The 26464-nt window shown below is 39.5% G+C and overlaps 8 protein-coding genes and 1 long non-coding RNA gene across 15 annotated transcripts; 3 read left to right on the forward strand and 6 right to left on the reverse strand.

Moving 5' to 3' along the window:
• Window positions 1-475: 475 nt before the first annotated feature.
• LOC104813807 (protein SHI RELATED SEQUENCE 5) lies at window positions 476-2713 on the forward strand. Its single transcript, XM_010541569.2, has 2 exons — window positions 476-1680; window positions 2091-2713. Exons 1-2 carry the CDS (start codon window positions 936-938, stop codon window positions 2477-2479), a joined length of 1134 nt encoding a protein of 377 aa, XP_010539871.1. The 5' UTR covers window positions 476-935; the 3' UTR covers window positions 2480-2713.
• A 1956-nt stretch (window positions 2714-4669) lies between these two features.
• Window positions 4670-6428, reverse strand: LOC104813808 (probable purine permease 14). The gene is made up of 2 exons (XM_010541571.2): window positions 6153-6428; window positions 4670-5966 (listed from the first exon to the last, which is right to left on the reverse strand). Exons 1-2 carry the CDS (start codon window positions 6187-6189, stop codon window positions 4840-4842), a joined length of 1164 nt encoding a protein of 387 aa, XP_010539873.1. The 5' UTR covers window positions 6190-6428; the 3' UTR covers window positions 4670-4839.
• A 1481-nt stretch (window positions 6429-7909) lies between these two features.
• LOC104813810 (lon protease 2) lies at window positions 7910-9070 on the reverse strand. Its single transcript, XM_010541572.2, has one exon. The coding sequence runs from the start codon at window positions 8962-8964 to the stop codon at window positions 8104-8106; it is 861 nt and encodes a 286-aa protein (XP_010539874.1). The 5' UTR covers window positions 8965-9070; the 3' UTR covers window positions 7910-8103.
• A 470-nt stretch (window positions 9071-9540) lies between these two features.
• On the forward strand, window positions 9541-10743 carry LOC104813809. 2 transcript variants are annotated; one of them, XR_771828.1, is made up of 3 exons: window positions 9541-9629; window positions 9857-9943; window positions 10400-10743. It is a non-coding gene; the product is annotated as an uncharacterized LOC104813809 (long non-coding RNA). The 2 variants fall into 2 exon arrangements; XR_771827.1 differs by lacking the exon at window positions 9541-9629 and having other exon boundaries at window positions 9763-9943.
• Window positions 10744-11315: 572 nt separating this feature from the next.
• LOC104813814 (probable ubiquitin-conjugating enzyme E2 18) lies at window positions 11316-13273 on the reverse strand. The gene is made up of 6 exons (XM_010541581.1): window positions 13187-13273; window positions 13005-13108; window positions 12802-12904; window positions 12296-12359; window positions 11630-11718; window positions 11316-11542 (listed from the first exon to the last, which is right to left on the reverse strand). Exons 1-6 carry the CDS (start codon window positions 13214-13216, stop codon window positions 11447-11449), a joined length of 486 nt encoding a protein of 161 aa, XP_010539883.1. The 5' UTR covers window positions 13217-13273; the 3' UTR covers window positions 11316-11446.
• A 151-nt stretch (window positions 13274-13424) lies between these two features.
• Window positions 13425-16729, reverse strand: LOC104813813. 2 transcript variants are annotated; one of them, XM_010541579.2, is made up of 7 exons: window positions 16640-16729; window positions 15836-16467; window positions 15596-15738; window positions 14795-15066; window positions 14535-14689; window positions 13795-14419; window positions 13425-13515 (listed from the first exon to the last, which is right to left on the reverse strand). In XM_010541579.2, exons 2-6 carry the CDS (start codon window positions 16113-16115, stop codon window positions 13839-13841), a joined length of 1431 nt encoding a protein of 476 aa, XP_010539881.1. In that variant the 5' UTR covers window positions 16116-16467; window positions 16640-16729; the 3' UTR covers window positions 13425-13515; window positions 13795-13838. The 2 variants fall into 2 exon arrangements, with proteins under 2 accessions (XP_010539881.1, XP_010539882.1); XM_010541580.1 differs by lacking the exon at window positions 13425-13515 and having other exon boundaries at window positions 13630-14419.
• Window positions 16730-16796: 67 nt separating this feature from the next.
• LOC104813812 (protein YeeZ) lies at window positions 16797-18739 on the forward strand. 3 transcript variants are annotated; one of them, XM_010541575.1, is made up of 8 exons: window positions 16797-17055; window positions 17250-17342; window positions 17422-17500; window positions 17584-17662; window positions 17759-17798; window positions 17878-18012; window positions 18107-18244; window positions 18345-18739. In XM_010541575.1, exons 1-8 carry the CDS (start codon window positions 16829-16831, stop codon window positions 18646-18648), a joined length of 1095 nt encoding a protein of 364 aa, XP_010539877.1. In that variant the 5' UTR covers window positions 16797-16828; the 3' UTR covers window positions 18649-18739. The 3 variants fall into 3 exon arrangements, with proteins under 3 accessions (XP_010539877.1, XP_010539880.1, XP_010539878.1); XM_010541578.1 differs by having other exon boundaries at window positions 16962-17055; window positions 17225-17342; XM_010541576.2 differs by having other exon boundaries at window positions 16972-17055; window positions 17225-17500.
• Window positions 18565-22014, reverse strand: LOC104813811. Of its 3 annotated transcripts, none has more exons than XR_771829.2 (6): window positions 21780-22014; window positions 20771-21207; window positions 20249-20280; window positions 19185-20144; window positions 19007-19080; window positions 18565-18657 (listed from the first exon to the last, which is right to left on the reverse strand). XR_771829.2 is itself a non-coding variant. In XM_010541574.2 (6 exons), the coding sequence occupies exons 2-5, from the start codon at window positions 21099-21101 to the stop codon at window positions 19206-19208; spliced, it is 1209 nt and encodes a 402-aa protein (XP_010539876.1). In that variant the 5' UTR covers window positions 21102-21207; window positions 21780-22014; the 3' UTR covers window positions 18747-19080; window positions 19185-19205. The 3 variants fall into 3 exon arrangements, 2 of the variants coding, with proteins under 2 accessions (XP_010539876.1, XP_010539875.1); XM_010541574.2 differs by lacking the exon at window positions 18565-18657 and having other exon boundaries at window positions 18747-19080; window positions 19185-19872; window positions 19966-20144; XM_010541573.2 differs by lacking the exon at window positions 18565-18657 and having other exon boundaries at window positions 18747-19080.
• A 2583-nt stretch (window positions 22015-24597) lies between these two features.
• LOC104813815 (bZIP transcription factor 44) lies at window positions 24598-26038 on the reverse strand. Its single transcript, XM_010541582.2, has one exon. The coding sequence runs from the start codon at window positions 25501-25503 to the stop codon at window positions 24988-24990; it is 516 nt and encodes a 171-aa protein (XP_010539884.1). The 5' UTR covers window positions 25504-26038; the 3' UTR covers window positions 24598-24987.
• Window positions 26039-26464: the final 426 nt, after the last annotated feature.

Consider the following 26464-nt stretch of genomic DNA (forward strand, 5'->3'; position numbering starts at 1 on the left):
GTGTGGCAGTGCATCAAATTTAACTAGTTTTATTTTTTACCTTTGTTGTAAATTTAAATTTAATGTCATTATTATCCACGTCGACAAATTTAATTTACATATTACAATAGAAACGGGTCATAATTTTCAATTGATAATGGTTTGAGCAATATTTAAAAACTTTCATTTTAGTGGATATTTGACTCGATTCTCCAAGTGTATACAGAAGTCTAACCACTAAAAATGTTAATTTTACAGTTGTGATTATCATTATTTCTTACACCACTGTATATATTGCCTGTGCATACAAAAAAACATAAAAAATAATTAAGAAATACAAAACAACTATCCATCTTTTCAATTTCTTTTTGGCTCAATTATAGTTAAAAGATTTATAAAATAGAGTCTATTTTTTTTTAAATTTCTATTTAAATAAGTCTGATATTTATGTGATTAGGATTCATTCAAACTGGAAGACAACTGCAGAGAAGTGCCCATAGCTCCAAGATCTTCATAGTACTAATGTCTTAAACTCTCTCTCTCTCAAACTCCCTCCCTCTCTCTCTCTCTCTCCAAAGAAAATCAGCAGAAGAAGTAAATTGTTCATGTCCTCGATGAGAGAGAGATCATAAAGTTTTGATTTTTTTTTCTTTCTGTTTTGCATTAAATGGCGAAGGAGAAAATTTCTCTCAGAAGATTAACCATGGCGGCGTTTGCAGTTTCCTAATTCTCTCGCCATCATTACTCTCATCTGCTCCAATCTCTCTCTCTCTCTCTCTCTCTCAAGAACAGCAACAACACTTCAAGCAAAGTCACAACAATTAAAAAAAAGGTATAAATCCTTCGCAAACCCACAAAAAATTCAAGATCTTCTCCAAAGATTCACCAAACCCTTCACGGACCAGACAATCTCTCTCTCTCTCTCTCTGTGATATGGGTTGTGGTGGGAGGAAGAAATGGCTGGGTTTTTCTATCTAGGAGGCGGGAGAGATCGTAACAACAACAGGCAAGATCATAATCATCATCAAGAAAAAGATCAAGAAGACAAAAGTAACTATCTTTATCTATACAAGGACGAGATCTACAACCCCAACAACAACAACATCAACAGCAACAAGGGCTTTGAGATATGGCCTCCACAATATTTCCAAGAACAACAACAACAACATCAACAGCAACAGCATATTTCTCCAGCGAACTTCTACTCGTTTGGCATGGTCCCGAGTGGAAGCAGTAGCAGTAACAATAACAGTAACAGCAACAACAATCGCTGTCGGAATTTCTACTTCAACGTTGTCTCCGATGAGTCATTGAGATCTTCTGCTGGGTTCACGGTCACGAGACAAGGAGGCATGAACTGCCAAGACTGTGGGAACCAAGCCAAGAAAGATTGTGGCCACATGAGATGCCGTACTTGCTGTAAGAGCCGAGGGTTTCAGTGTTCGACGCACGTGAAGAGCACGTGGGTTCCGGCGGCCAAACGCCGCGAGCGCCAGGCCCAGCTCGCCGCTTTGCAGCAGCAGCAGCAGCAAGGCGGAGGCTGCAGCCGCGGAGATAACGTCAAACGGCTGAGAGAGCCGAGCAGTGACGGCGGTAACGGAGATGATGGTGATGATGATAAAGAGCTTGACCTTGTAGGCGGCGGAAGTGGAGGAGGAGGATCTCTTGCTGTAACCCGCGTAGTGAATGCGAGTTCTTCGGGTAAGTGAAATTATGATTTTGATCGAAAGGGTTTTCTTTTTTACATCATGAGTCCGGCAATTGGGCGAATTCATCAAAAGGGTTGGTATGAATTTCGTGATTTTGTTTCATGGAAACATGCAATTATGAATGATTTTTGACAAGTGCAACATCATTTGCGTGCGACTTTTTTTTTTCATCTGTTTGATTTGGATCGCTTCTTTTCCATCGGCTGTTCCTTAGTAAACCTGACGACACACGAAATGGGTTTGAATTTTGATCTCTTGAAACACAAATGCAACATTAAAGATTTGATTTTTACTCAATTCGTCATACAAAAATCTTATCATTCTTTGACCAAATACACCAAGAACAGACAAAAAAAAAAGCTTAGGTCTTTTTCATTGTTTCTTGATTTGATGTGAAACTAGGGTTGGCGGTTGGTCACTTTCCACCGGAGGTGAATTCTCCGGCGGTTTTCCGGTGCATTAGGGTAAGCTCGATCGACGAGGGGGAGGAAGAGTACGCATATCAAACGGCTGTGAACATCGGAGGACATGTCTTCAAGGGCATTCTCTACGACCAGGGACCAGATCACTCTCACAACCGCTACAGCTCAAGCCCTAACGCAGCCGCAGCTGACAGCTCTCAACACCTCAACCTCTTGGCCTTAACCGCAACCGCTACCGCAAACGCTGTTCCAACGGGGGTTACAGCCGGTAACAACAACGCTTCATTGCTTGACCCTTCGTCGCTTTACCCGGCACCGCTTAACGCATTTATTACCAGTACGCCATTTTTCCCACCTCCGAGGTCTTGACGATGATGATGATAACTGATCCGTCGGTCGAAATAGTTATGATATCCTATAAGGTGAGGAATGTTGTTATGAGATAATATGATTATTTGAGTTTTTGTTATATGTCTCTTCTATTTTTCGGGCGATGTGATGATCTCTCCCCCTAGCTAGAATGTTAGTGCTGATTCACATGCACCGTCGTATGTTTAGATGATGATCACGTTAATGTTCGAATTTCAAGATGGATTTCCTAAATGTGTGTTTTTCATAATTAATTTAATTTTTATTCATGTTCCTCTTTCCAAATGCGATCTACATTTATATGTTGGCATATATATATATATATCAATTTGTTCCGTTGCGTAATTAATGGATATGTGGTTATTGTTGTATTATCCATTGCTAAATTACGTTTTTTTTTTCATGAATATTTCGTAGATTGTCATAAATTGCCCGTAGACTTATGTCTACGACAGATATGTTTTAGTTTTAAGTTACTTTCTGGTTGGTGTTGAACTCGAAGCTGCTTTTTCCCAGTTTATCCGTTTGTTTGCCGGATCTATATAGTGTTCACCTAAATTTCGTGTTCCATTAAACAAACGATTTCAAATATTATATATATATATATATATATATATATATATTTATAATAAAAATACGATTTTATCTTTAGACCGGCTTTCCCGTTGAGAAAATGTATAAAGAAAATAAAATAATTTTATTTCTTTTTTTTAAATGGAAATAATAATTAGATGGTAAGAAGAGAAAAGGAAGTGCCCATGGCTGCTTTCAATCTTTTTAATGCATTAATACGAATGATATCCTTAGCTTAATTATAGCATACATTTCAATTGGTTATACATACGTGTGGTGGACATGTATGTGTGTGTTTATATGCATGTATATATATATACATGTGAATACATTGGAGACCTACATTGATGTAAATGGTTAGTAATACGGACATTTATATCAACCACTTCCCCGCAGAACTATAAGTTTTTAGCTATTTGAATATAACTTGCATGGATGTGACTATCATTTGGTTAATCGGTTGATGGATCTTTAAAGCATATATATATATATATACACATATATATATTGTGTCATGTCTTTGTATCGTTTTTAGAAAGTAGATTTGCTACAAGTCACAACACTCGCTTGTAGGGTTAAGTGAGACACATGCATATGTATATATACATGTATCCTATATATATATATATATATATATATATATATATATATTTCCATATCTTTTATTTATCATTTTTAGTAAGTAGATTTGCTGCGAGTCACGACACTCGCTTGTAGGTTTAAGCGTAGACAGACACGCATGTACCTATATCATATGTTACATATAATATGTATATGTGCGTGTATATATACATGTGACTGTGTGTGTGTATATATATATTGCTAGATTTAGGACATGGAACAGTGGCAGAGAAGAAGATGGAGGTTTCCTAAATACTGTACTGTTTCTGAATCACGACATGTGACCTTTTCATCTCTAGTGATTGGATTATATATACGACTTTTTTATACGCCCATTAACAGTTAAATGATCGTCTCCTCTGATTTTGCTTAATCTGTCGCTTCTTTTTTGTCCTTATCGCAGGTTTTATGTTTACTGTTATCATGTCAATCCACAGTAAACTGGTGGTTTTGTTCATTTTTCTATAAAAAAAAATACCAACTTTAAACTGTATTAAATTTTAATAACTTTTCTTAATTTAATTATGACCTGAATCAGTAATTATATACAGTAACAATATTAAAAATAAGCAAAAAAATTGTTATAAAAAATTATACGCAATTGTTTTTATACAAGACTACCCGTTCAATTTATTTTGTAATATTAATTAATAGCAACCCTCTCAGCCTTAGAATTACGTATATTAGTGGTCTGATTCTTGGGCCTTCTTGTTTTTTAAGGCCTAAATTAGTCTTTTCGTTGTTGGGCCCACATGAATTTAGTTTCAACGGCATCCCCTTTGAAGGCCATGAATATTAAATAAAATTTGGTTATAAAAAAATTGAATCGAATGGATAAAATATTTTAGCCCTTATAAAAAGAAACAAGATCTACTTATACTTAAATGCAATGCGATATAGATGTATATTGAATATACTTTTAAAATTAAATAAATTAATCTTTAAATCCAATATGTTGAAAATTGTCTAAAAAATTATTTTTAATAAATACAAATCTTCACACGAACTCATTTTCACATTTATCTTCATATAAATACCAAACAAATTAAATACTGAACAAAGGAATATACATTTCTACAATACACAAACAATGAGAACATGAAATAAAAACAAAGTAAATTAGCGTATTTTTTTTTCAAATTTAAAAGAAAAACAAAATTTTAAACCTAGTTCGTGGCCACGTCATCACCCTTCTTATCCTCTTTCTTCAACCAGTAGACATAAGCGGAGAGGCTGAGAAGGGCGGCGGCAAAGGCGGCTCCTTTGAATGCGTCGAAATCATCGTCCATGAAATCGAAGAAGACAACCACAAGAGCCGACACAATGGGCCATGTAATGACGCTGATGATGTTCGAGAACACGCAAGAGACGACGAACACTAAACCCACGATTCCGACCCAATAGATCTGCCACGCCACTGCTTGACCCGCCATTACCAACACGTACGAACCTTTTCCCTTGGAGAAACCCTCCATCTCTCTCCTCAGATCGTGGTGCTCGCCGGAGATCAGCAGAGCCGCCGCGGACATGACTGAGGCGACGAGGGAAGCGAGTATCAGCATCTCCATCACTACGGCGAAGCTGGGTTTCCTGTTTTTGGCTTCTTCCCTTTTCGAGATCACTGAATCGAAAGTGTTCTGTACGTTGCAGAGCAAGAGGGAGAAGATAGCGGCGGCGGACAACGCCGACCACGAACCCTTTCCCCAATTCTCCTCTGCTTCGTCTGGTTCGCCGCCGAAGGAGGAGGAGAGGGTGAGAGCTCCGGTGGCAATGGAGAAGGCGAGAGAGATGATGATCCATCGGTTGAATCTGGTTTTGTTGAAGATTCTTGAGAAAACGGAGGTGAATAAGAGCTGGGTGGTGTAGATGAGAGTGAAGATTCCAAAGGGTATGTTGAGCTTTGCAGTGGTTGTGAGTCTTCCATGAGCCGCCATTGTTATACCGATGCAAGGATATATAATGGCGAGGTATTTCACGGAGGATCGATCACTAGTAATGGGAGGAGGGTTGCTCTGTTTCTTGGAAGGGAAGAGGAGGAAAGGGAGGATGAGGAGGGGGAACCCCACGCTCTGAAGCAGCGATTGAGTCCACGCGCCGTCGTATTGACGCCGGTCGTCGTAGTCGAGACGGTGAGTCTCTTCGTAGTAGAAGTTCTCGAGGATTCTTGCGATGGACTGACCAATGATGACGAAGGCGATGCATATAATGATTGTAGCCCACTGGTTCTTCTTCCTCTGGTTCGCCATTGTTCTTGAGCCTTGTTCGATGTTCAAGGGTATCTCCACGAATCGCTCTGCACCAAGAGAGATGCAAAGATCAAAACTTGTTCATCAGATGAGATCAAGAACACGTATTTCCGTTGTAAAACTGAAAATTTCAGAGACCCAGATTCTCTGTTCATTGAATTATACATTCTGAAATCAAGCAAATAACAGAGTCCAAACATGAACCAGTTGATAGAATCTATTTCTATGTATACCTTGCTTGGACTGGGTAGGAGATTGGTTCTGCGCCATGTTCCTGAGAGCTTGGAACTGATGTCGGAAAGCTTTAGAGACAGAGAAAGATTCAACTTCTTTCTGGATTCACAAATCTCTTGGATTCTATTATATGTCTCTGTGATGAATATGCGTGATGTGTGAACGGATGATGTTGATGGAAAATCAAAGGAGGATGTGTTTATATAAGGTGAAGGAAATCGAAGGTCGGGTTTGACGGCGAAGACTTGAAAACCGCGTACACGCAAATGGATTTATTTTTGGATAATGATTAGTGGGGTTATGATATTTATACACACTAAGATTATCAATTAATATAATTTGTGTGGATATACCCGTTTATAAATATATATATATATATATATATATATATATATATATATATGTGTGTGTGTGATAGATGGAAAAGGGAACAAGTGGCCATTAAAGAGGACGTAGCCCACTCAATGAAGCTTCTTGTCGTGTGGTTGAGACGACCGTTGGGACTTTGGTTTTGACTCTCTATCTATCTGTCCTTCTGCGTTATTTCCATTAGCGACAGCCACTAATTTAAATAATATGATATGAGATCTTACATTAGCCTATTATTATCCGCGAGAAGTAGAATTCAAACTCTACAAATATCGCATAAACAGTTATAGATTACACAAGAAATCGGATCTATTGAACCTGAAGGATTCGAGAATCTTCCGAAATTTTTTGAGTGGATCAGCCATCTTAAGTAACTACTAACTAACCATATGAAATCCTTTTATACAACCGGGTGTCTGGTACACCTCAACTCGAGGATTCGAGACACAACCCTCGACAGTGAGAACTTCAAATTAGGGTTGGACAGAAAAATAGACATGAATTTTGGGAATCGGATCGGGTGTAAAGACAATTGGAAACTGGGGTTTAGGTCCGAATAATAGGGTTCAGAGATAGGATCCCTCTGGGCCGGATTAGTTTCGCCTTATTTTCGTCTCATTTCCACACCAGTCTCTCGCAGTTCCCCGACCATCGGGTAGTCCACAGATTTGTGAACCCTTATGGCAGGCCTCCCAGATCCGAAACTTGGAGACCCGACCCTCAATGTCAAAACCGGGTAATCCAACTGAGACACTCCAGGAGAGAGAGACCGAGGTCGGACACAAAAAATCGAGTAGCCGAGCCGTGTCCACCCGTAGTTAAGGGTAATGCCCCCCGACGTTTGGCCGGAAGTATCACACGTTGCTTGAATGAAATTAGACTGATAGATTCACGCTCTTAAACTCGAACTGTCATATGGTAGATGAAGCTCCGATCAAGAAGCAGTAAGAATGCCACAAAAGTAGTACAATATCGAGACTAATCTTTCCCGTATTTATGATCACAACGACACAAGGCCAATCCAACGACACAAGGCCAATCCAACGATCCAAACTCTATCATACCCTACCGACCCCAAACATTCAATTCCCAAACAACTGCTTCGATCTTATCCCTATCCATTAGAATGCCAATAATCCAAGATGATGCGCCATGTAAATACAACATATGATCTTGTACAAAGATGAAACAATCAAGAATAGTGACCACATGTTCCAGTTCTAATAATCTGATATCAAGAACCTTAAAGTAAGCAATCTTTCGCATAATCTTAAAGCAATCAAGTAAATCCCTATTAGATCAATTACTCGAGATTGCATTTTTCAATTCTCTAATTGAAATGCCATCTCAAGAAGCAGAGAATTATGGTTCTATCAAGAACATCAAAAGAAAGCAACCCTTTTCCATGATCCTTTGATCCACAATCCTATCCAATACCCAACATCTAATATCACCAAAAACTACTGTAATCTACAATGATTCCATCTTACAAACTTTATACAGTTTTATAAAATTTTGTGTATTCAATTACTCAAATAACGTAGAAAATAGCAAACAGAAATTCTATATACCGAATAAGTGCTAAGACGATGGGAAGACATCCTTCACTGCAGAAGCAGCGGTCAAGTAATTGAGCGTATTCCTCAACGTCTCCCTCTCCCTCTTCAACCTCGCCGCCGTGTCCTCGAGCTCCAGCAATGCCTGTTGCTCCCTTGGGGCTCCTTCGAACGTGCTCCCGACGAAGAACGAGAACGGCGTCGGGAACTGGTTCCTCCTCAAATCCTGCACCTCCTTCTCCGGTTTTCCATTCAATCTGTTCGACAATCGAATCACCTCCTTCATCAGAACCTCCACCTCGTTCGACAGGGATTCCAGATTCTCCTCCCCCGATGGCCGGTCCTCGAGCCACGTCACCTCCGCGATGAGGTAGGGTTTCGTGCGGACGAGATTTGTAACACGGAACCGCTCCTGACCCTTGCAGATGAGGAAGAATCGGTCGTCCACCAGCCGCTCGTGCTTGACGACCTCGCCGACACAACCGACCTCGGCGGCGGATCCGGATACGGCGTCGGAGTAGACGACGCCGAACCGGAGATCGGTCTGTAGGAGGGTGTGCATCATGATTCGATACCGGAATTCGAAGATCTGGAGCGGGAGGATCGCGCCAGGGAAGAGAACGAGTGGGAGAGGGAAGAGAGGAAGCTCGGTGACGTCATCGGACTTAGCCGGATTCGCGTTGTGGTGCTTCTCGGAGAACGACGACGACGAGCACCGGAAGGAAGCGAGTTTGCATCGCCGGCGGCTGAAACTCTGACGAATCAACGGCAACAGCAACGGAGACGGCAGAGGAACAGATCCAGGATTGAAGAAGGTTTTAAAGGAAGAAGTCGGAGTGAGAGACGACGAAGAAGAAGGCGAAGAGACTGTATGAAGCAGCGCCATTGCAGGGGAAATCCGAAGCCACGAGAGACTGAAAAATCGATAAAATTTTAATTCCTTATTTATTTGAATAAAAATAAATAAACTAAATTATTTTAAACCTCTTTCCAATTGGATATTCATTTTTTGGCAGATTTTATGCGAAGAAAGCGAAGGGAGAATCTATGGGAAGGGATGATTTTGTGGATAATAAATGAAAGGTGCGAGGGGTGGATTGGATTGTACCAAGATTGACTTAGAGTTTGGTTATTTAGGTTTAAATATCAGAAATACAAATAGAACCGAATAGTACTTAATTCGATTTCATACTTTTATTAAATTTAATCATTAAATTAATTTGAATCGAAATTACTCCCACTTTTTCCAAGTTTGAATGCATACTACTATTGCCATATTTTACCAAAACAATAATGTGATTGGATTACTAAAAAGAATATTTTAAAAATAATATATGTTTGTCGAAAAATAATGTAATATACATACATAATGAGTTATTTATTGATTTTTTTTGTTATTTAGACAAGAGGGAATTAAATAAAATCTTACGGTTGAAGCAAATCACAAGGGTGGTTTCAAATGGAAGAACGTTTTTGCGGGTTTAAGAAATAAAAGCATGAGGATCGTATATATTCTCGGAAGATTTATAGTATATTCGATATGTGTTCAGGGTATCTATACATAATTTATAAACTAATTAAGTATTGAGATTTTTTATATATATAATTATTATATTTAGTTACAATTGTTTGTTTTAATTTAATTAAAAATAGTATAGTTTAACTATTTGCATTAGAAATCACTTTAATTAGGTTTAGTTTAATGACAGATATTCTTCGTCCATAAATCTCTCTCTTTTTTAATCAAGAGAGATCAGAGTTTTTTGGTTTTTGCACAGATTCGAAGCAAGACGAAAATGGCGGCGGAAGACGCGATCGATGTCTGGACTGAACATCTCAGCAAGGCCATGGAATCCAACAAATTGGTGGGTGTCTTTGTTTCTTCGATCCATTGGCATTGTCGTACATTCTATGTTCTGTGTCAGTTTGATAATTAGGGTTTCGTTGTTCATGCGTTTCGTGCGTCTTGGGGTTCCCCCCCCCCCTTTGATTTAGGGTTTTTTTCCTTGTTTCCTGCGGGAAGATCTCTGGATTTCAGCGAAGCAATTCTGTATTTTTTTTTTGGTTAGGTTCTGCCATTTTTCATCCCTTTTCCTCGAAAAAACTTGAAATTCTGAATGGGTTTCCAGGTTTTCGTAATGGATTTTTGATGGATAATTCATGCAGCATGCATTGTGAACGTGAATGTCTCTTATGGTAAACAGGCAGATATGGTAATTGACGTTTTCTAACATAATGGCGATCGTCCAGATCGTGATAGAACTCTTCTTGTACATACATCTCGCCCATTCAACTCATATTATGTTACTTGTCGACATAAGGGTATCGCGGATTTGCCAACAGAGCGTGGCTCGGGAGTTTGAAGTGGTGGCAATGCATGCCGACCTTTGTGTTCATAAAGGATGGAAAAGTAGTGGACAAGCCCGTGGGCGGGAGGAAGGAGGAGCTCCAGACAACTGTAGCTAAACATGTCGCTGTCGCCGCTGCATATGCAGATGAGGAATAAGGTTTGTCGGGTTTTATAAGTTAGTCCATATCCCGAAGAAGATAGAAATAACGGTTTCCTAGATGAAAAGCGCTGACATTGTATTCGAAGCTTTACTCTAGTTTCTCCATAATCTCATTGTAGACTGATTATTCGATATTCGAATACCCACAATTTCCACCCCAACTAGTAGAAAAGTCAGAAAGATTAGGTAAAATATATTTTTGGCAGTTGGAAGTTGGAAGTAGAAGGTTTTAGAGTTTAATAAAATAATCATACCGCTGCAATTGCAATTGAAAATATCGGTATTTTCAATGTATTTTTGACAATTGCAAACGGGGTTGACGGTTTGTCGTAGAGATTGCAGATAATTACGATTAAAATCGGATGATTTACTACGATTGCGATTTGATGTAAATTATTAAAAAAAAATATATGTTTTTAATAGATTTTTTAAAACAATTATAATTAATTTTTATTATCATTTGATAAAAAAATTATTTATTAAATTTATAAAATAAAATTTTAAATTAGAAAGTTAATCAATTTAATTTTTTAAAATTAAAAGGTAATTTTATTATTAAAATTGATTTTTAAAAAAAATGGTGTTTTATCAAATGATCAGTCGATTTTTCAATCGTCCACAACTGCCGGAAACCACAACCGTCGCCCCCTAAGAACACTCGAAAGGGGTTTCGTTGTGCAAATCAGTCAGATTGATCGGTGTCATTTGCGGTATTTTACACCACGGATCCAGAAAGGAGAAGGGTTAATCCTCAAACTTTGCAGATACATAAATTTTTCTTTGGATTGAATTAGACAAACCTCAAGACCGGATGGAATATGATACAGTGGATTGGATTACAAAGAGTGATGGCCGACGTTAGACTTTATCGTCATGGAACCACCATCTCGTCTCCTTCGGGGATCTTCCGTTTTTACAGTTCTTCACGTATCTATCGTTATCGGCCGGGCGTTGCTGTGGTGAAATCAAATACGAGCATATGACCTAAGCAGGAAGAGAAGGAAAGGTTTCGGAACATAAGGTCGGGAACAGAGGACTTACCTTAGCGGTCGAGCTTGACAACATGGAGAGAATGCTGATGCAGATTGAACTTACGGTCATGGCTGGAGACCACGAATCATACAAAATATCTGCACGAATAATGCAATATAAAAAGATAACTTTCGATTTCATTTGAATGCATGCCACAAAACCAAACATTTTTTCACCTCTGCATTGATGAAAATTCTCACCAAGACATAAACTGCAATATAAAACATCCGTTGTGTGGTTTAAAAAGTTAAAACTTTTGCTAAACGAGGTGGAAGAGAAGCTCTAATTGAAACATGCAACACTGTTACAGATTCTTGCCCTTGAACAAGAACAAGATTAACTAATAATTGAAGCAACTCTGACTTGGGTTCTTATCCAGTATTTTAAAAGTAAGGAAACCCGGATAACTATGACACTAAACCCAGATTCAACAATACGCCAGATGCTTTGATAGGAAACGATTGACATCTCATGCCGAATTTCAGAAAAGGGCATGTAAAAGGCAGCTCAGAAATGTACTCACGGATTTGCATGCACAAACCACACACAGGCAAACAAGAATCGTGTCATGGGCTTGCTAACGCAATGAATTGCAGCCTAAAGAATAAAGAAAAGTAGACGATGATGCAAAAAAAAAGAAGAGAGACTATCATGAAACAGAGGATGCATAATTACCTAAACAAATATGGCCGTTGCTGTAAATGTGAGGATGCAAAGGAGCTGGAGGAACAAAAATCACCTGCACAATAAGCATCACAATGGAAACAATTACAAATACAAACATGAATCTAAAACCAACAGTCGATAATCAGGTTACTGCATGATCAATACTCACAAATGCAAACCCGAAAGATCAAGATCTCCCAAGATGAAGCAGAAAAGAAACCTATTACACAAGTATACTAAGCAAAAGGAGAATCTTCTGTTCATTCATCCGAACTAACTAGTATACAGATTATCTGAACAAATTCCATCGTTGTTAATGCTTTGATCGTTTTTCCATGGTTTAAGAGGTGATTTCAATTTGAAGAATCCTCAAGCATATCAGTTTAAATCCTATGAAACAGAGTACGCATCGTCTAGTTCGACATTCAAAATCTCTTCCTTGGGAAATTACTTCTTCTACGACTTTGAAATGGGCAGAAGATAAATTCATACGCATAAGAAATTCGAATTCTCACTTGTGGTGCTTCCATTGGATAGTGCTCAGGAAAATCAACCTGAAGCTGGTACGTCTCGTTCGCGTACAGAGTTCCCGGAGCTCCGGTAACTTCAATCACCCATCTGCCACTCCGAAAGTTTTCAGGTCACGATCAAGCAGAATTACGATTCACGAAACCAGCATGCTTATCTGATTACAGAAAAACCAAAAACATTCCGCTACCTCTGGAGATTGTCGGAGACCTTGTGTTTGAATCCCGTTGGAGGATTCATCTGCCATTCCACGAGCTCTTTCTGAAGTCGATTGCACGCGATCTTGCTCAGAACCTACACAGTTTCCCATCGCCAAATAGTCAAAACCCTAATCAGATAGATTGCGAGAGCGAGGGAGAGAGAAAAAGAGACCTTGCGCGACGGAGCGGCGGAGCTTGTCATTGCTTCCCGGCGACGACGACGGAGAGAAAGAGATCCAGAGAGAGGGGGGGAGAGAGAGAGACGGAAGAGATATTTTCGCTTTCGGGAAGGAGAGAAGGATGGAGAAGAATCGATTATCGGACGGTGGAGATTTGTCGGCTTCAGATATGCACTATCACGAGAATATTGCGGAGGAAAATTAATTCGACGGCTGTGATTGTTACACGTGTTACATTTTGCCGGTTCAGCGTCAGCGACTGGTCTTCGTCTGAGTTGACTATTACAATGGCCCATTTGTGGCAGAACCGTAGATTCTTAGCCTGGATAAGGGCATAACCGTAAATAAAATATATTAATTCAATATATATACATGGTCTTTATTTCTCTAAATTAGAAACTATTTAATCGGGGACTCTATTTTGCAGGAACCATCATAAAAGAGCATTCTCCTTTTCCATGAAATGCATTTCCTACAAACTGAGAGCGTGAGAGGAGGAGAAAGAAGCAACGCTGCTTTGCTACATATAAATATTGTACAAACCACCAGATCTCCATTGATACATAGTTTCATTCAACCAAGACAGAGATCGAAGTCGAACCTGGCGAAACGACGAAAACCCAGTTGAAAAGTTTCGATCTTTCATCAGCGGGTGTGCGATTTTGCGTATTCCGACACTTCTCTTAGGACCGAAGCTATCCTGTGCGACATATGATGTTCCAAGAACATCTCTTTCACCCTCTCGTACCCTTTCTTCCCCATCGTTAGTCGCCTCTCCACATGCGTTGCCAACTTCACGATGTTTTTGGCGAGGGGCGTTACGCCTTCTTTCCCGACATTGTGTAAAATACCCGTTGTCCCATTTACCACAATCTCCATTGTCCCTCCTGCCGCAGTCCCAAGTACAGGTAGTTGAAATGCCATGGCTTCTATGGTTATTCTCCCGAAGCATTCTCCTCTGGCTTGGGAGTTCTGGATGAGAACGTCAATGGCTGCTAGATAGGGAGCTACCGTTAGGGTTTTGTTGACAAAGTGGACATGGTTCTGAAGTTTCTTCTCTTGGACAAAGTTACGCAGTTCTGTCTCGAACTTTGTCTGGGCGGTCATGTCGCTTCCTACTATTACTGCGTGCATCGTGGGCACTTGAAGTTTCTTCTCTTTGATTATTTGAAGGCTTTCGTGGAAAGCCCGGAGAAAAAGGTCCTGTCCCTTTCCACGCGACACACCTGCAGTCGTAAAGAAAACATATTCGAACAAAGATACTCTGTCTTTCAATGGTGTTGTTGTCCAAGAAACTGAATGATGCTGATGGGGAAAGAATGTAAAAGAAAGAAGACATACTATTTATAACGGCAAATAGTATGTCTTCGTTCCGTACTCCCAGAGATTCTCGGACATGCTCACGGAGAACTCTTTTGGCAACACTATCTTCAGCTACTTCCATCAATTCCTTGCTATTTCCCAAGTGCACCACATATGTTTTTGGCATTTTAATCCTGTCTCGTGACACATTCAAGAGTACACTGTTAAGCTTCCAACACCGAGAAACGAAACATAAGAAAACAATGCATGAAGTAGGAGGCAGTTCAGAGAAAACGAACCCGAGACGAGCTTGCGTCCTGTTCTTCCAGTATTCAGCTGTTGCATGAGAGTCTATCATGGCACCTGCCACGTACGGGAGGTGTTTAACCAGATCTGAATTGAAATAATGTCCTCTCATCTCGTGAATCCACCAGAGAATCTTAGGAAGAACTTTATGAACTTTATCCTTGAGAACAGCATCGAGCCATTTCCCAGCGACGGCGGTATTCAGAACAATCAAATCAGCCTTGAGAGCTGCATCTATGGCTTTCTGACCCTTTGCTGAGAGGACCTGGCAGAAATTCAAGGAATTTACATCGAAATGTCAAAAGGCAAATGATATCAGCAGAATGAATGCCGGTTTCCATATACAGCCAAAAGATCGACCAGTAACAACTTACGACAAGAACAAACAGCAACTATGGAAGTCAATCCATAATGAATTATACTGCTTTTGAACCCTTATTCATAAATTTCAGGAAAACATCCACACATTTTAGAAGCAGACTCTCAAAGCTGCATATGGGACAATGAGAAACACAACGAAAGCTAATTCTACTATGATGTCTGTCTTCCACTAACCGAAAGCACATAATCTCATACTCGAACAAGTGTACACTCGACCAAAAATCAGATCAGTAGCTTCATCTAAACCAGAATTTCATACATGTAATGCGGATGCTACCCACAAGCAAGGATCAGATGCTGAATTAAGCCTCCCAAAATCGATAATGCAACAGTAATGTGGTAAAAATCCTTTTAAATTTGCCCTAAACACCCATCATATATGAATGAACCAAACAAAGATTTGATGTTCGAACCTGCACTCCTCGATCCAACATTTTGTGTTCTAAACTATAGATCACTCCATCTGCTTCAAGTGGTTTCTGGTTAGTGATCCAAACAACTTCAGCTCCGACACCTCTCAACAAAAACGCCAATTCCATCAACAACAACGGTCCACCTGATATCACACAGAATCAATCAAATCACCTAAAAAAATATGAGTTTCCCGGAGCCAAAGCAAAAAACCCAGATGAACATGGACCATGAATCGGCACCTGAGAGCGAGAGCTCGTGAGAGACAAGCAAAACGAGCTTCGATTTCATGAAACCGAGGGGGTTCAGCGGCGGTGGAACGGGTCGGATCTTCGCGCCGCTGCTATCTCCCTCCTCTGCCGCCGCGAATCGGCTGCTCGTCTTACCAACAGCGCCGCATGAATCGAACGTAGATCTCACAAGAATCACACCTGCTGTTGTTACCGACAAGAACAACAGAATCATCAGTGGCCATCTCTTCTTCTGCATTGTGATCCAGACACTCGGGGAATGTTTCCCCATTGTTTTTCTTTCTTTTTTTCCTTCCACTAGAGACACATCTTAGGGTTTCACCGGTCTCGATCTTTAGAATTCCTCGTCGATCAAATTGATAATCTGCGAAGAAGCTTCGGAATTTGATAATTTCTCTGCGTGGAGGCTTGATTGGTTACCGAGAAAATGGAGAGGAAGATTCGCAGGAAGAATCACTCTCTCCGTCGTCTCCGAGCAGAAGGGCTATGGGAAACGTAGCTTCGAACTTCACGCCGTTTTAACTGAGCTTGATTTCGAAATGTCTTTGCAGCTTTAAACTTCACGCCGTGTCGGTGTAGCACTAAAGAACGTCTTTCCGTTTTGGTCAATCAGTCTCAAGTAACTGCTACAAAGGGTGTGTTGACCAACGTTAGGGTCCTCAGAATGTATTCTCCCATTACAAATAATTTGAATTTTTTTTCGCTTTTTAAAATTTTGTTCTTAGAAAGATTTGGATTTTAATGTAAAGCATAGAAATTGAAAAATGCAGGTGTGTTGGATTGGATAGCACTAACCTGTGGATTGAAGAAACGACAAGCTGTTTTGGTATTAGAAACAAAACCGGCAAGCATTCTTTGCTTTACTTTTAAAAAAACAAGCAAAACAAACAGCACGTAGTTTTCTTCGTCCTTTTACCGATTGCAGAAGCTTGAAGTCTCCCCTCAAGTTCCGGTGATCCCCGAGCTTCTGTTCCGTCGGTTTCAATGGAGGTTTTTCATTTCCCGGCGACATCGTCGGAGATTACTCTCCGGATTCCTTCTATGCCATCAGAATTCACCAAAACAAGGAGGATCGACTTCTTCCCGCCGTTGAAACTCGTCGGAGATTCTCGGTCCGGCTCACCGGATCCGGAATCTCGGAACCGGATGTTCATTCTCGGGATGGGCTTCGTCGGAGGATTCTTCGCTGAGAAGCTCAAAGATGCAGGCTGGTCTGATCCCTCACTCTCTCTACAAAACCCAGATTTCTGAATCCTAACAACAATTACCCAAAGCTCGTTTTGCTGTTACTGAATGAATTCGAACGATACATCTTGTCATGAATCTCAGTGCTATTTTGAGTTGATATTCGCGAGCTGAAGGAAAAGATCTTGTTAACAGTTGTGAGTGTGCAATGGAGATGCAGGGCTGTTTCAGGGAGTTGCAGGAGTGATGCGAAGAAGATGGAATTCCAAAAGAGAGGAATTGATGTTCATCTCTTCTCTGCAGCTCAGCCTCAGTAAGCGTTCTTTGTCCCAAATCCGACGATCCATCTGTCGTCATGATCGAAATACCGATAACGCTTTCTCGTTCATCAGATGGAGAATGCTCGAAGCCGTGAAAGATTTCACCCACCTGCTCGTTTCCATCCCGCCTCTTGCCGACATCGGTGATCCGGTCTGCTAAAGATTGCTTCTCGAGCTTTGCCAAGGTTCATGCTGATATCCACCTTACTGACATATGCTGATTGTTCTTGCAAGATGCTACGGCATGAAGAACTTCTGAGAAGCCAACTCTCGGGTGGAAATCTTCAATGGCTTTGTTATCTATCGTCCACAAGTATTTTTTTTCCCTAGTTCTTTGCTCTTGCTTTACGAGAACTGGCAAACTATGGTTTGTTTATGGAGTCTTTACCTCTGTGAATGTCTCTTGCAGGTGTCTATGGAGATTGCGGTGGTGAATGGATCAACGAGGAGTAAGTTTTTCCGAATTCGTTCTCTCTTTACGTCATCGATCAAGATGACAGCTTTTTCTTAGACCGCGTCGTCTTGCAGCTATCTCCCGAACCCGAAAACCCACTCGAGCAAAATGAGGTTAGATTCCGAGAAAGGATGGTTAGACCTGGGCCGTGATCTCGGAGTCTCTACACAGATCCTTCGACTCGGAGGTATCTATGGCCCTGGTAGGAGGTTTGTGCCTAAGCATCTCTTTGGCCTGCGACTCGGGATGCATCACTTCCGGCTAAACCTCTATCTCATAGAGAGCGTTCTTTTTTCCCTGCAGCGCGATCGATACCTTGATAAAGCAAGAGCCATTATCCAAAGCTCAAAAGAGACGAGCATCTCGGAAATTCACCTCTCGAGTCCACGTCGACGACATATGCCAAGCTCTTCAAGCTGCAATTGAAAAGCCATCACCAGGGTATGGCTCCTACAAAACTTAGAATTATCGGTTTTCTTAGAGGAACATGCTTTTACCAGAACCGGAAACAGAGAACACAGTACTCCTTGACGATTTGCAGGGAAATCTACAACATAGTTGATGACGATCCAGCTCAAAGAGAAGAAGTATTTGCGTACGCTCTCGAACTGATCAAGAATCGCTGGCCCGGGAAAATCAAACAAAACCCATCTCTGGAGAGCTTCGAAGCAACTCACAAGGAGAGTTCATTGAGAGGTGAGAAACGAGTCAGTAACTCACGCATGAAGAGCAAACTCGGAGTGAAGCTGCACTATCCTTCTTACAAGTCAGGACTTCGAAGCATAGTCGAAAAAATGGACGACAATCCTTTTGATCAGATCTCACCTTCTGGATATAGTCTGTAGCTTTGTTTCCTGTGAATCAGCAGCAATGCACTCAAAATGCATGATAATTAGTTGATATAAAGTCATAAAGACCGAACATTCTTCGTCACAATTCCTAATTCTTCAGCCATGTTTCTTTCATTAGTAAATTCATCCCTACAAAACAGCGAATCAAACAAAAGAAAACAAGGAGGGGCATGCAAAAACAAAACGTTTAAGACAAGCTCTGCCTTTTACAAACCTTCCTAAAACCAATATTCCCTTTACTAAAAATTCCTGCTCCCTCCCTCCCCCCTCGGAAACCACCTTTCAATCCGAATCTAAGCAGACACCATAATATATTAAAAAAAACTGCTGTTCCGGTTATGGTTCACTATACCATCAATCCACGTCGTAGGGTTCACTCTTGTCACCAGCCGTCCCCAATCAAGGCTGAAGCCTCGGGTCAAAGCCCTAAAAATGAGGAAAACAGAGAGGGAATGCTTGTTAAGAAACCATTTTTTCTCCCAAGTGAAGGGAACTATTGAGGATTCGTGTTTAAGTGTACGGGTCATTACCTGATGATTGGAAAAAGTATTCTACTCTTTGCGATGCCTAGACCAGAAGCCCTTCTTTGATGCAGAGTCCTTATACAATGGCTTACTCAATTTAGAGCCTATAGAACCAAATTGCCGTTTCAAGAAAGATTTGGACGAGCCTCTCCTACTGGAACTAGGATCCATCTTCAGAGCTTTTCCATCTCGCTTTCTCGTCTTCTCGTACACAAAATTATCACATTCGCCATCATAGCTATCTGCATCAAAGTTTTTGTACCGTTTGTAGTGCTTTGCCTTCAATTCTGTCTGTCTCTTTAGGGCTTTTCTTGACATTTTAGCAACCCTTTCCTCTCCGATTGTGCAAATAGGGCAGATCGGATCGTACTTTTCAGTCTCAGTTGTCATCGTCTCTAAGCACTCCGCATGATAAACATGCCCACATGCAAGAACAGCAGCAATCGGAAGTTCATAGTTGGCAATATATGACCTCTCGGTTAGTAGCTTTGAGCAAGCCCCACAGGTCTGATGATCGACAGGAGAGTACGAAAATCTGCTGCTATACCCGCTTAATTTCCTTTGGCCAGAGTCCAAGTGTTCACTATCAAAGGACCATCTCTCTCTTTGTGAAGATGCCACGAGCTCAGAAAAGGCGTTCATAGACCAGCCACCGTCAGAAGAAGCATACTGGGATCCAGTCACAAAATCATTGCTGCAGGTTGAAAGTACAAAGGATGACCTTCCTTCAGAAGTTGAGTAATTATTTGGGGATTTGAATCCCAGAATTTGACTATCCGAAACCTGCCTAAATAACTGATGCCCAGGTGATCGTCGTGCCCGTGTGGATGGAGTTGTTTTGGGAGGAAGCAAACGTGAGTGAGCCAATGAAAGATCACAGACTGGAGCGGACAGCAAAGATGCTGATAAAGAGGGTTTTCGTAGAGTAGATGAGACAATGTCTGGTGAATCAGTTAAACTCTTAACCTGAAAGATGCAAGAGCCAACAAGAACATAAGATGCTGCAGAGCGGAGAAAGTAGTGCTTCCCTGTGAGAAACATGAAAACCAAAGCCAAGCAGCTCATCTCACCTCAGTAGGACCATGATTTGTCAAAGATACCTCTGTCACACAGAAAAGCACATCAGAGACAAGAAAGATTTAATAATCAACGACAGCAACACGAGCTATTAACAAATGTAAGTACAAGCAAGCAAAAAGGACTCACATCATCGCAGTGAAAAGTTTATCAATCATAACAATTTTAAGGCTCCTAACAAATTGGACTTCAAAGTTAAAACTTCTAAATTCTAAAGAAACTCAACCTAATCAATCGATCACAACATATAGATAATGAATAAAACCAAGGTTACCTCCCCAAGAAAAGTGTAGAGGGTTTGTCGTCATCAATATGTGGACTGAAACTAATCCTAACAGGATTCAGGAATTCTTTGCCCTGTTTTACCACATTAACTGAACTGAAGACATACAAGGAACCTGACTGACTCAACTAACACTCTGGTTTATCATTAAGTAAAGCTTTCCAAATAGAAGAAACTGCAAGAAAAAACCAACGCATTCCCCTAAAAGATAAACATCGCTTCAACGAACTACCTGACGGCAGCGGAATGATAATATTTGCGTCCAGTTCTGTATGAGGTGCTAACTTGTGTGAGGCAGGAGTCCCGAGATGACCTGGAGGACTATCTCCTTCAGATAAAGCTCCCCGTTCAGAACCTAGCAATACTTTATCCATGCTAATGCCCCTGCTCCCGACATATGAGTTGTGAGAAGATGAACCCTCGATCTCATCAGCCACACGCCTCCTGTTGTCCCGTCGAAAACTCCAAGGTGGGGAGCACACTGAATTTCGATAGAGGGATCCACCACCGGGTACACTGGGAAGATTACTATCCCTCGCAGCTACACAGCAAACTGACCCCATAATGGTACATACAACTATTTGTCTTATAAAGGGCTTGTGGAACTCTCTGCCTTATACAACCTCCGGGCCGTTAAGTTAGGCTGTCATAACAGCCTATCTTACACTCCTGAAAATGACATTACAGTTGAAAAACAGAAATCGTGAGAATTCGCTACTTCTGAAAGCGACGGGTAATGGAGCAAACGGATGGTTGTGGTCCTTTAGCATACAAATCAATCACATTTGAAATTCATACAGCCACCAAGAACATCAGATCAGAGGGATAAACAACCTCCATAACCAAACAACAGTAAGACAGTCCAATGAAATCCTCAGGAAGTCGAATAGGGAAACATATAAGAAAGAACAAATCCAAATACGAATATCCTAATCTCAATCTCCGTTCATGTAATCAACAGCAATTAATTGTCATAGAAATGCATCCCAAAAACTGGAGAAGAACATAGAAATACATCCAACATGTGGATACACGCATAGAACTACTCAGAAAAATAAAAACACATATATCTGAAATGGTTTGGAATCAATGGAGAGCACACAAACCAAAACATATCATAGATATGATCCAATGACACACAACGTCTAGGTTTCCAAATATCTTCTTCGTAATCGCAGGAAAATTAAAAACGTAATATCCAAAGAGACAGATTCAAAACGAATGCAAAATCGAGGATTCACCACAAAGGCTAGGGTTCCGCGGGATCAAAACGAGGTGATCGACAAGATAGATTCGGAGACGATGGAGGCGCGAGGCGACAGATACGGCGGAGGTAGCCAAGTCCGGTGGATACACGGCAGAGATGGCCGTCGACGGGAATCGATCTGCGAGAAAGATTGGGAAGGGAAGGGAGACGCAGTTTTGTGGTGCGTTTTTGCGCACGGGGAATTGTGCCACGTCCCCGTTTCTTTTTTGCTTTTTCGGGTTTTTATTTTATTTTTACTTTCCCAGTTTCCCCAGGCTTTTTTTTCATTTCCTTTAAAATGGTTTACAGAAGTAAAATTAGTATTTGAATTATTTAAAAAAGTCGGTTATCATTTTTTCTAATTATATTAATACAATTTTACTCTATCTTTAATTTTTTTTATCTATGATTTTGTTTTCTCGCCTAGATGTTATTTGTTTATTGTTGTCTTTTCTCGTCATTTTTGGAAAGTTTGAAGAAATAATTAGATTAATAAATATAAAAATGATCATTTAGTCAAATAAAGTAACATAAGTATGGCTTTATCATATAAATTATCCGAGCACTAACAGTGTTTTAAATTTTTTTTTATAAGCGTACGACATATCCGTTTTTATTCTTATAATAAATAATTATACTTTTACGTATAATAAATCATCAATTTATCTAAATTTTAAATAAAAATTCATCTTACTTGATTGAATATGCCTTTATAAAAAGTTACGAATATTTTCACAACGACTTATCAAATTAGGAGAGAGATATTGCATAAAATAACACTAAACTCTAAACACCAACACAATCAAATCAACTTAACATTTTAAATAAATCTTAAAGTCTATTACAACACTATCAAAGTTACAATCCCTATTAAAAAAAATAATGGTCACAAAATTTCGACGTCTTTGTTTTCGTTAGTTTCTTTAACGGCGGTGGAGACGAGATTTGAAGAGATAAAAAAAAAATGTTTGCAACAAAATGAACAAGATGAAAAAAAAATTAAATCCGTGAACCCAAAGCGAAGCAATATCCAAAATAATTACTTTTAATAAAATTATATTATTTTATTTGAATTTAAAAAAAAAAATCTTTAGGATAAAATATTAAAAATGAAAAGAGCGCAAGGAGGATCGCTGCCTTCTCGGCCACGAGGAGTGCGCATCGCGTGTTCTGTTTCCCCTTTACACGCAAAAGCCAAATGTGTTCTGCCTCGAATTAAATTTAAAATAAAATAAAAAGAGCTTTTTTTTTATAAATAGAAGTTGATCAATACATCAAAACACTTCGAGCTGTAGTCATCTCAAGTCTGTCAGCAATCAGAAGCTTAGACAGTGGAGAATGAGCAGCAGTAAAAACAGATGTTCCTAATGGAAGAGTGTGACATCTGCGCACGAGTTAGCTTCCCGATAAATATGATAGATTGAAACCTCCAATTCTTTGGCTAATAGAGTGTGAATTGCTTTGAGGATGTTCCCATCTACCGTGTGAGTATCCTTTTGATTATTGATTGCATCCACCAAAGATCTGTTATCAATTTCCACCAGAACTTTTCGAAACCCACTTTGCCATGCTAGCCGCAAGCCGATCAGAACCCCCCAGGCCTCTGCTCTAAAGACTGAGCATATCCCAAGGTTTGAGGCGAAACCAATAGACCAATTCCCCCAATAAAAAAGAGCTTTAGTTTGAATAAAATAAAATAAAAGGGCTTTATTGTTTTGAATATATTAATTAATGTATTGGCTCAACCCCTCTCATATGCGATGCAAATATAACAGTGAGATATTAAAAATTAATAGAAGTCATGAAATGCCAAAAGCTTTGTCAGAGATTAGGTTATCTATCTCCTTATGCAATAATTCTTAAAACAAATAATTAACTTATTAAATCTTTACAATATATATATATATATATATATATATATATATATATATATATATATTTACTCTTTTGTTAGAGGTGTTTTTTCTAGTATTTAAAGTTTAGTTTTCATAGATCAAGAGTACTTTTTGTCGATTTAAACAATAAAAATTCTGATTTTTACATTATAAATTTTAATGACAAAGTCAAAATATTATTTCTAAATATGATATTTTACATATCTAAATAGTTTGAATTCTAATGTTCTTAAAACCGATCTCGACTTCGTCATCAACGAATAATTCGTGAACTCTTTTTCAAAATCCAATATATCTAAGTATGGGGAGGGATATTCACCTGAACTTCTCCGGTTTTCTGAGAGATGTAATCGGACCAAAAACCCGTTGAACTGTTTATAAAAAAAATCCAAAATATATTATTTTTATCAAAAACTGATGAGAGATTGTCGCAATATTGTGTTTTTGGGTCGAAAGTGGTGTAACTCAATTAGGCCCAAATGTAGTTTAGGCCCACAAGAAATAAAAGCCGCGTCTCGGCCCATCTTGAATATCAGTATAGGCCCATTTTGACACCCTAAATTAGTCTTGCAATGATGCTAGCCCAAGATTTCGGCCTATATATATATATATATATATATATATATATATATATTAAATTTGGGCTTACTGATTTTCAAAATAAAAAGCCATACTTTACAGAGATTTTTAAGCTTTCAATAAAGTAAAACAAAAACAAAAAATACTTTACTTATATTATATATTTATATATATGATTAAATGGTCACGGTACGAAATAAAGTATAAAGGTTTTGTTATAAATATTTGTACAACTAAAAGACTTTGTGTTAACTACTAATTAATATATAAACTTTAATTTTTTTAGAAAAATATACAACTTTTTTAATTATATTTCTAATCAAATTATGAATTTTACAATAACCTTCAAAATGAATTATATAAGCCTCCGGAAACCGGAGCTTGAGTGACATACATTGTATTTATTTATTTACGATCATACATGGAACCAAATACGCCCAAACGAGGAAAAACAGAAACCCTAACAAAAGACAAAAATAAAATTTAAGTAAAGCAACTACTGAAATGACCATCCACTTACCACTCATATATCACCGTCTCACCATCATCATCGTATACAAAACATCTTTTTCCAATATATCATCATTATCACATCAATATTTATATTACTACAACCTATATATATATAGTTAATTAACATCTTACAATTCGACGTTTTTCTTTTCAAAATACCAGTTTTACCCCTGACGATACGTTGGTGGTGATGATGATGATGATCATTGCGTGTCATCATGGACAGTGGAAGATATCAGCAGCAGCCGCAGCCATGATCGGTGCTTGGGTGAAGAACCCTAGATTCAAATTAGGGTTCATCACAACTCCTTCGAGAAATCCACCTTCGAGAAGGCCAGCCTCCGCTCCGCCACCGCGGTACCCGCCGGCGACGAAATCGACGATCTCGTTGAGGGACTGGAGACGGTGGCTGAGCTCCATGAGCTGAGCTCGGAGGACGGAGTTCTCGGCCTCGAGAGTGACGTAGTGCTCCGTCGCGACGTTGATCCCGGCCACGAACTGACCGTTCTCTTCACGGAGATGAGCGACCTGGATCGTCAGGTCGTTGAGTTGCTTCTGCTTCCTCATCCTCGACCTCCTCGCAGACTCTCTGTTCATCTGCTTCCGCTTCCGTTTCCGTTCATCGATCAGATTGGAATCCTGTAGCCGGAGATCTGTCTCCGACCCAGAGTTTTGAATCACCGTCGAGCAGTTTCCGCTCGTCGAAGACGAACCCATTTCAGATTTATTCATATATAGATATATATATATATATTCAAGATTCAAACCAAACCCAGAAGAAAACAAGCAAAAACCTATCGATCAAAGCGTTATATATATGTATGTATATATGGAGAAGACGCAGGACCCAGGGGCTATATAGATAAGGTGATAGAGACGAAGATTAGATATATGTATAATACAGATGCATGTGTATATATATTATATAGCTGGAGAAGGTGAGGGAGGAGATGATTCACGAGAAAACATAGAACCAGTAGAGGAAAACGACAGAGAAGGATTGAACGAGATGGGTCCTGCGCCGGAGAGAGGAATCGACCATAAACCCGGAGCGGAGGATTTCGCTAACCACCGGAGACATGAATGATGATGATCATCAAGATCCGGATTCTGGCCGACACATCAATCAATCACGTACGGATGTCCAGAGAAAGCTAACAAAACTCAGAGACAAAGAAAGCCCTAACTATATTCGGAAGAAGAAGAAGACGCAACAGAGAGAGAGAGAGAGGAATGCGGGAGGAAGGGGAAGAGGTAAGGGATTTGTGAGGGGGAGTTATAGAGAAGGAAAATAACTGTAGGGTGGGAAGAGTAAATCATAAAACATTATTGTAATAAACTAATAGAAATAAATCCAAAAAAAATATTAACTATCTTATTTTAACAAAAAAAACTTATTTGTTATATGCATGTGTAAATATCGCTTGGATTGTAAATATATAACTATTTGGTACCACATAACAAAATTTGCTAAAATACGTAAGATCTTGCTAATTAATTTTTTTTAAATCGGGAAAAATCATTTTTTTGAGGAAATGCTAAAGTCCTAAATCCTAGAGTTACGAGAAAAAAATCAGTTTTTTTTGTCGTAATACATTTATAAAAAAGAAAACTAGATGCATATTTTATGCATGATGGAAATTTCTTTTGAAAAAGGAAGTATCATGTCTTGGAACATTTTTAAAACCTAAAA

The sequence above is a fragment of the Tarenaya hassleriana genome, unplaced genomic scaffold (genome assembly GCF_000463585.1).
Source record: "Tarenaya hassleriana unplaced genomic scaffold, ASM46358v1 Cleome20, whole genome shotgun sequence".
Classification (NCBI taxonomy): Eukaryota; Viridiplantae; Streptophyta; class Magnoliopsida; order Brassicales; family Cleomaceae; genus Tarenaya; species Tarenaya hassleriana.

Excerpts from the sequence above, each read along its gene's own strand:
- LOC104813807 (XM_010541569.2), top strand. The coding sequence starts at position 936 with ATGGCTGGGTTTTTCTATCTAGGAGGCGGGAGAGATCGTAACAACAAC. Across the intron at positions 1,681-2,090 it reads AGTGAATGCGAGTTCTTCGG|GGTTGGCGGTTGGTCACTTT; the intron begins GTAAGTGAAATT and ends ATGTGAAACTAG.
- LOC104813808 (XM_010541571.2), bottom strand. The coding sequence starts at position 6,189 with ATGGCGCAGAACCAATCTCCTACCCAGTCCAAGCAAG. Across the intron at positions 5,967-6,152 it reads TCCTACCCAGTCCAAGCAAG|AGCGATTCGTGGAGATACCC; the intron begins GTATACATAGAA and ends CTCTTGGTGCAG.
- LOC104813810 (XM_010541572.2), bottom strand. The coding sequence starts at position 8,964 with ATGGCGCTGCTTCATACAGTCTCTTCGCCTTCTTCTTCGTCGTCTCTC.
- LOC104813814 (XM_010541581.1), bottom strand. The coding sequence starts at position 13,216 with ATGACAAGCTCCGCCGCTCCGTCGCGCAAG. Across the intron at positions 13,109-13,186 it reads CCGCCGCTCCGTCGCGCAAG|GTTCTGAGCAAGATCGCGTG; the intron begins GTCTCTTTTTCT and ends GAAACTGTGTAG. Across the intron at positions 11,719-12,295 it reads CAACGGCCATATTTGTTTAG|ATATTTTGTATGATTCGTGG; the intron begins GTAATTATGCAT and ends TTATTCGTGCAG.
- LOC104813813 (XM_010541579.2), bottom strand. The coding sequence starts at position 16,115 with ATGGGGAAACATTCCCCGAGTGTCTGGATCACAATGCAGAAGAAGAGA. Across the intron at positions 15,739-15,835 it reads TCACGAGCTCTCGCTCTCAG|GTGGACCGTTGTTGTTGATG; the intron begins GTGCCGATTCAT and ends GTGTGATATCAG. Across the intron at positions 14,690-14,794 it reads AGGACGCAAGCTCGTCTCGG|GATTAAAATGCCAAAAACAT; the intron begins GTTCGTTTTCTC and ends GTCACGAGACAG.
- LOC104813812 (XM_010541575.1), top strand. The coding sequence starts at position 16,829 with ATGGAGGTTTTTCATTTCCCGGCGACATCGTCGGAGATTACTCTCCGG. Across the intron at positions 17,056-17,249 it reads AAGCTCAAAGATGCAGGCTG|GGCTGTTTCAGGGAGTTGCA; the intron begins GTCTGATCCCTC and ends ATGGAGATGCAG. Across the intron at positions 18,013-18,106 it reads ATCTATGGCCCTGGTAGGAG|CGCGATCGATACCTTGATAA; the intron begins GTTTGTGCCTAA and ends TTTTCCCTGCAG.
- LOC104813811 (XM_010541573.2), bottom strand. The coding sequence starts at position 21,101 with ATGGGGTCAGTTTGCTGTGTAGCTGCGAGGGATAGTAATCTTCCCAGT. Across the intron at positions 20,281-20,770 it reads TATCATTCCGCTGCCGTCAG|AGGTATCTTTGACAAATCAT; the intron begins GTAGTTCGTTGA and ends TCTGTGTGACAG. Across the intron at positions 20,145-20,248 it reads CAAATCATGGTCCTACTGAG|GTTAAGAGTTTAACTGATTC; the intron begins GTGAGATGAGCT and ends TGCATCTTTCAG.
- LOC104813815 (XM_010541582.2), bottom strand. The coding sequence starts at position 25,503 with ATGAATAAATCTGAAATGGGTTCGTCTTCGACGAGCGGAAACTGCTCG.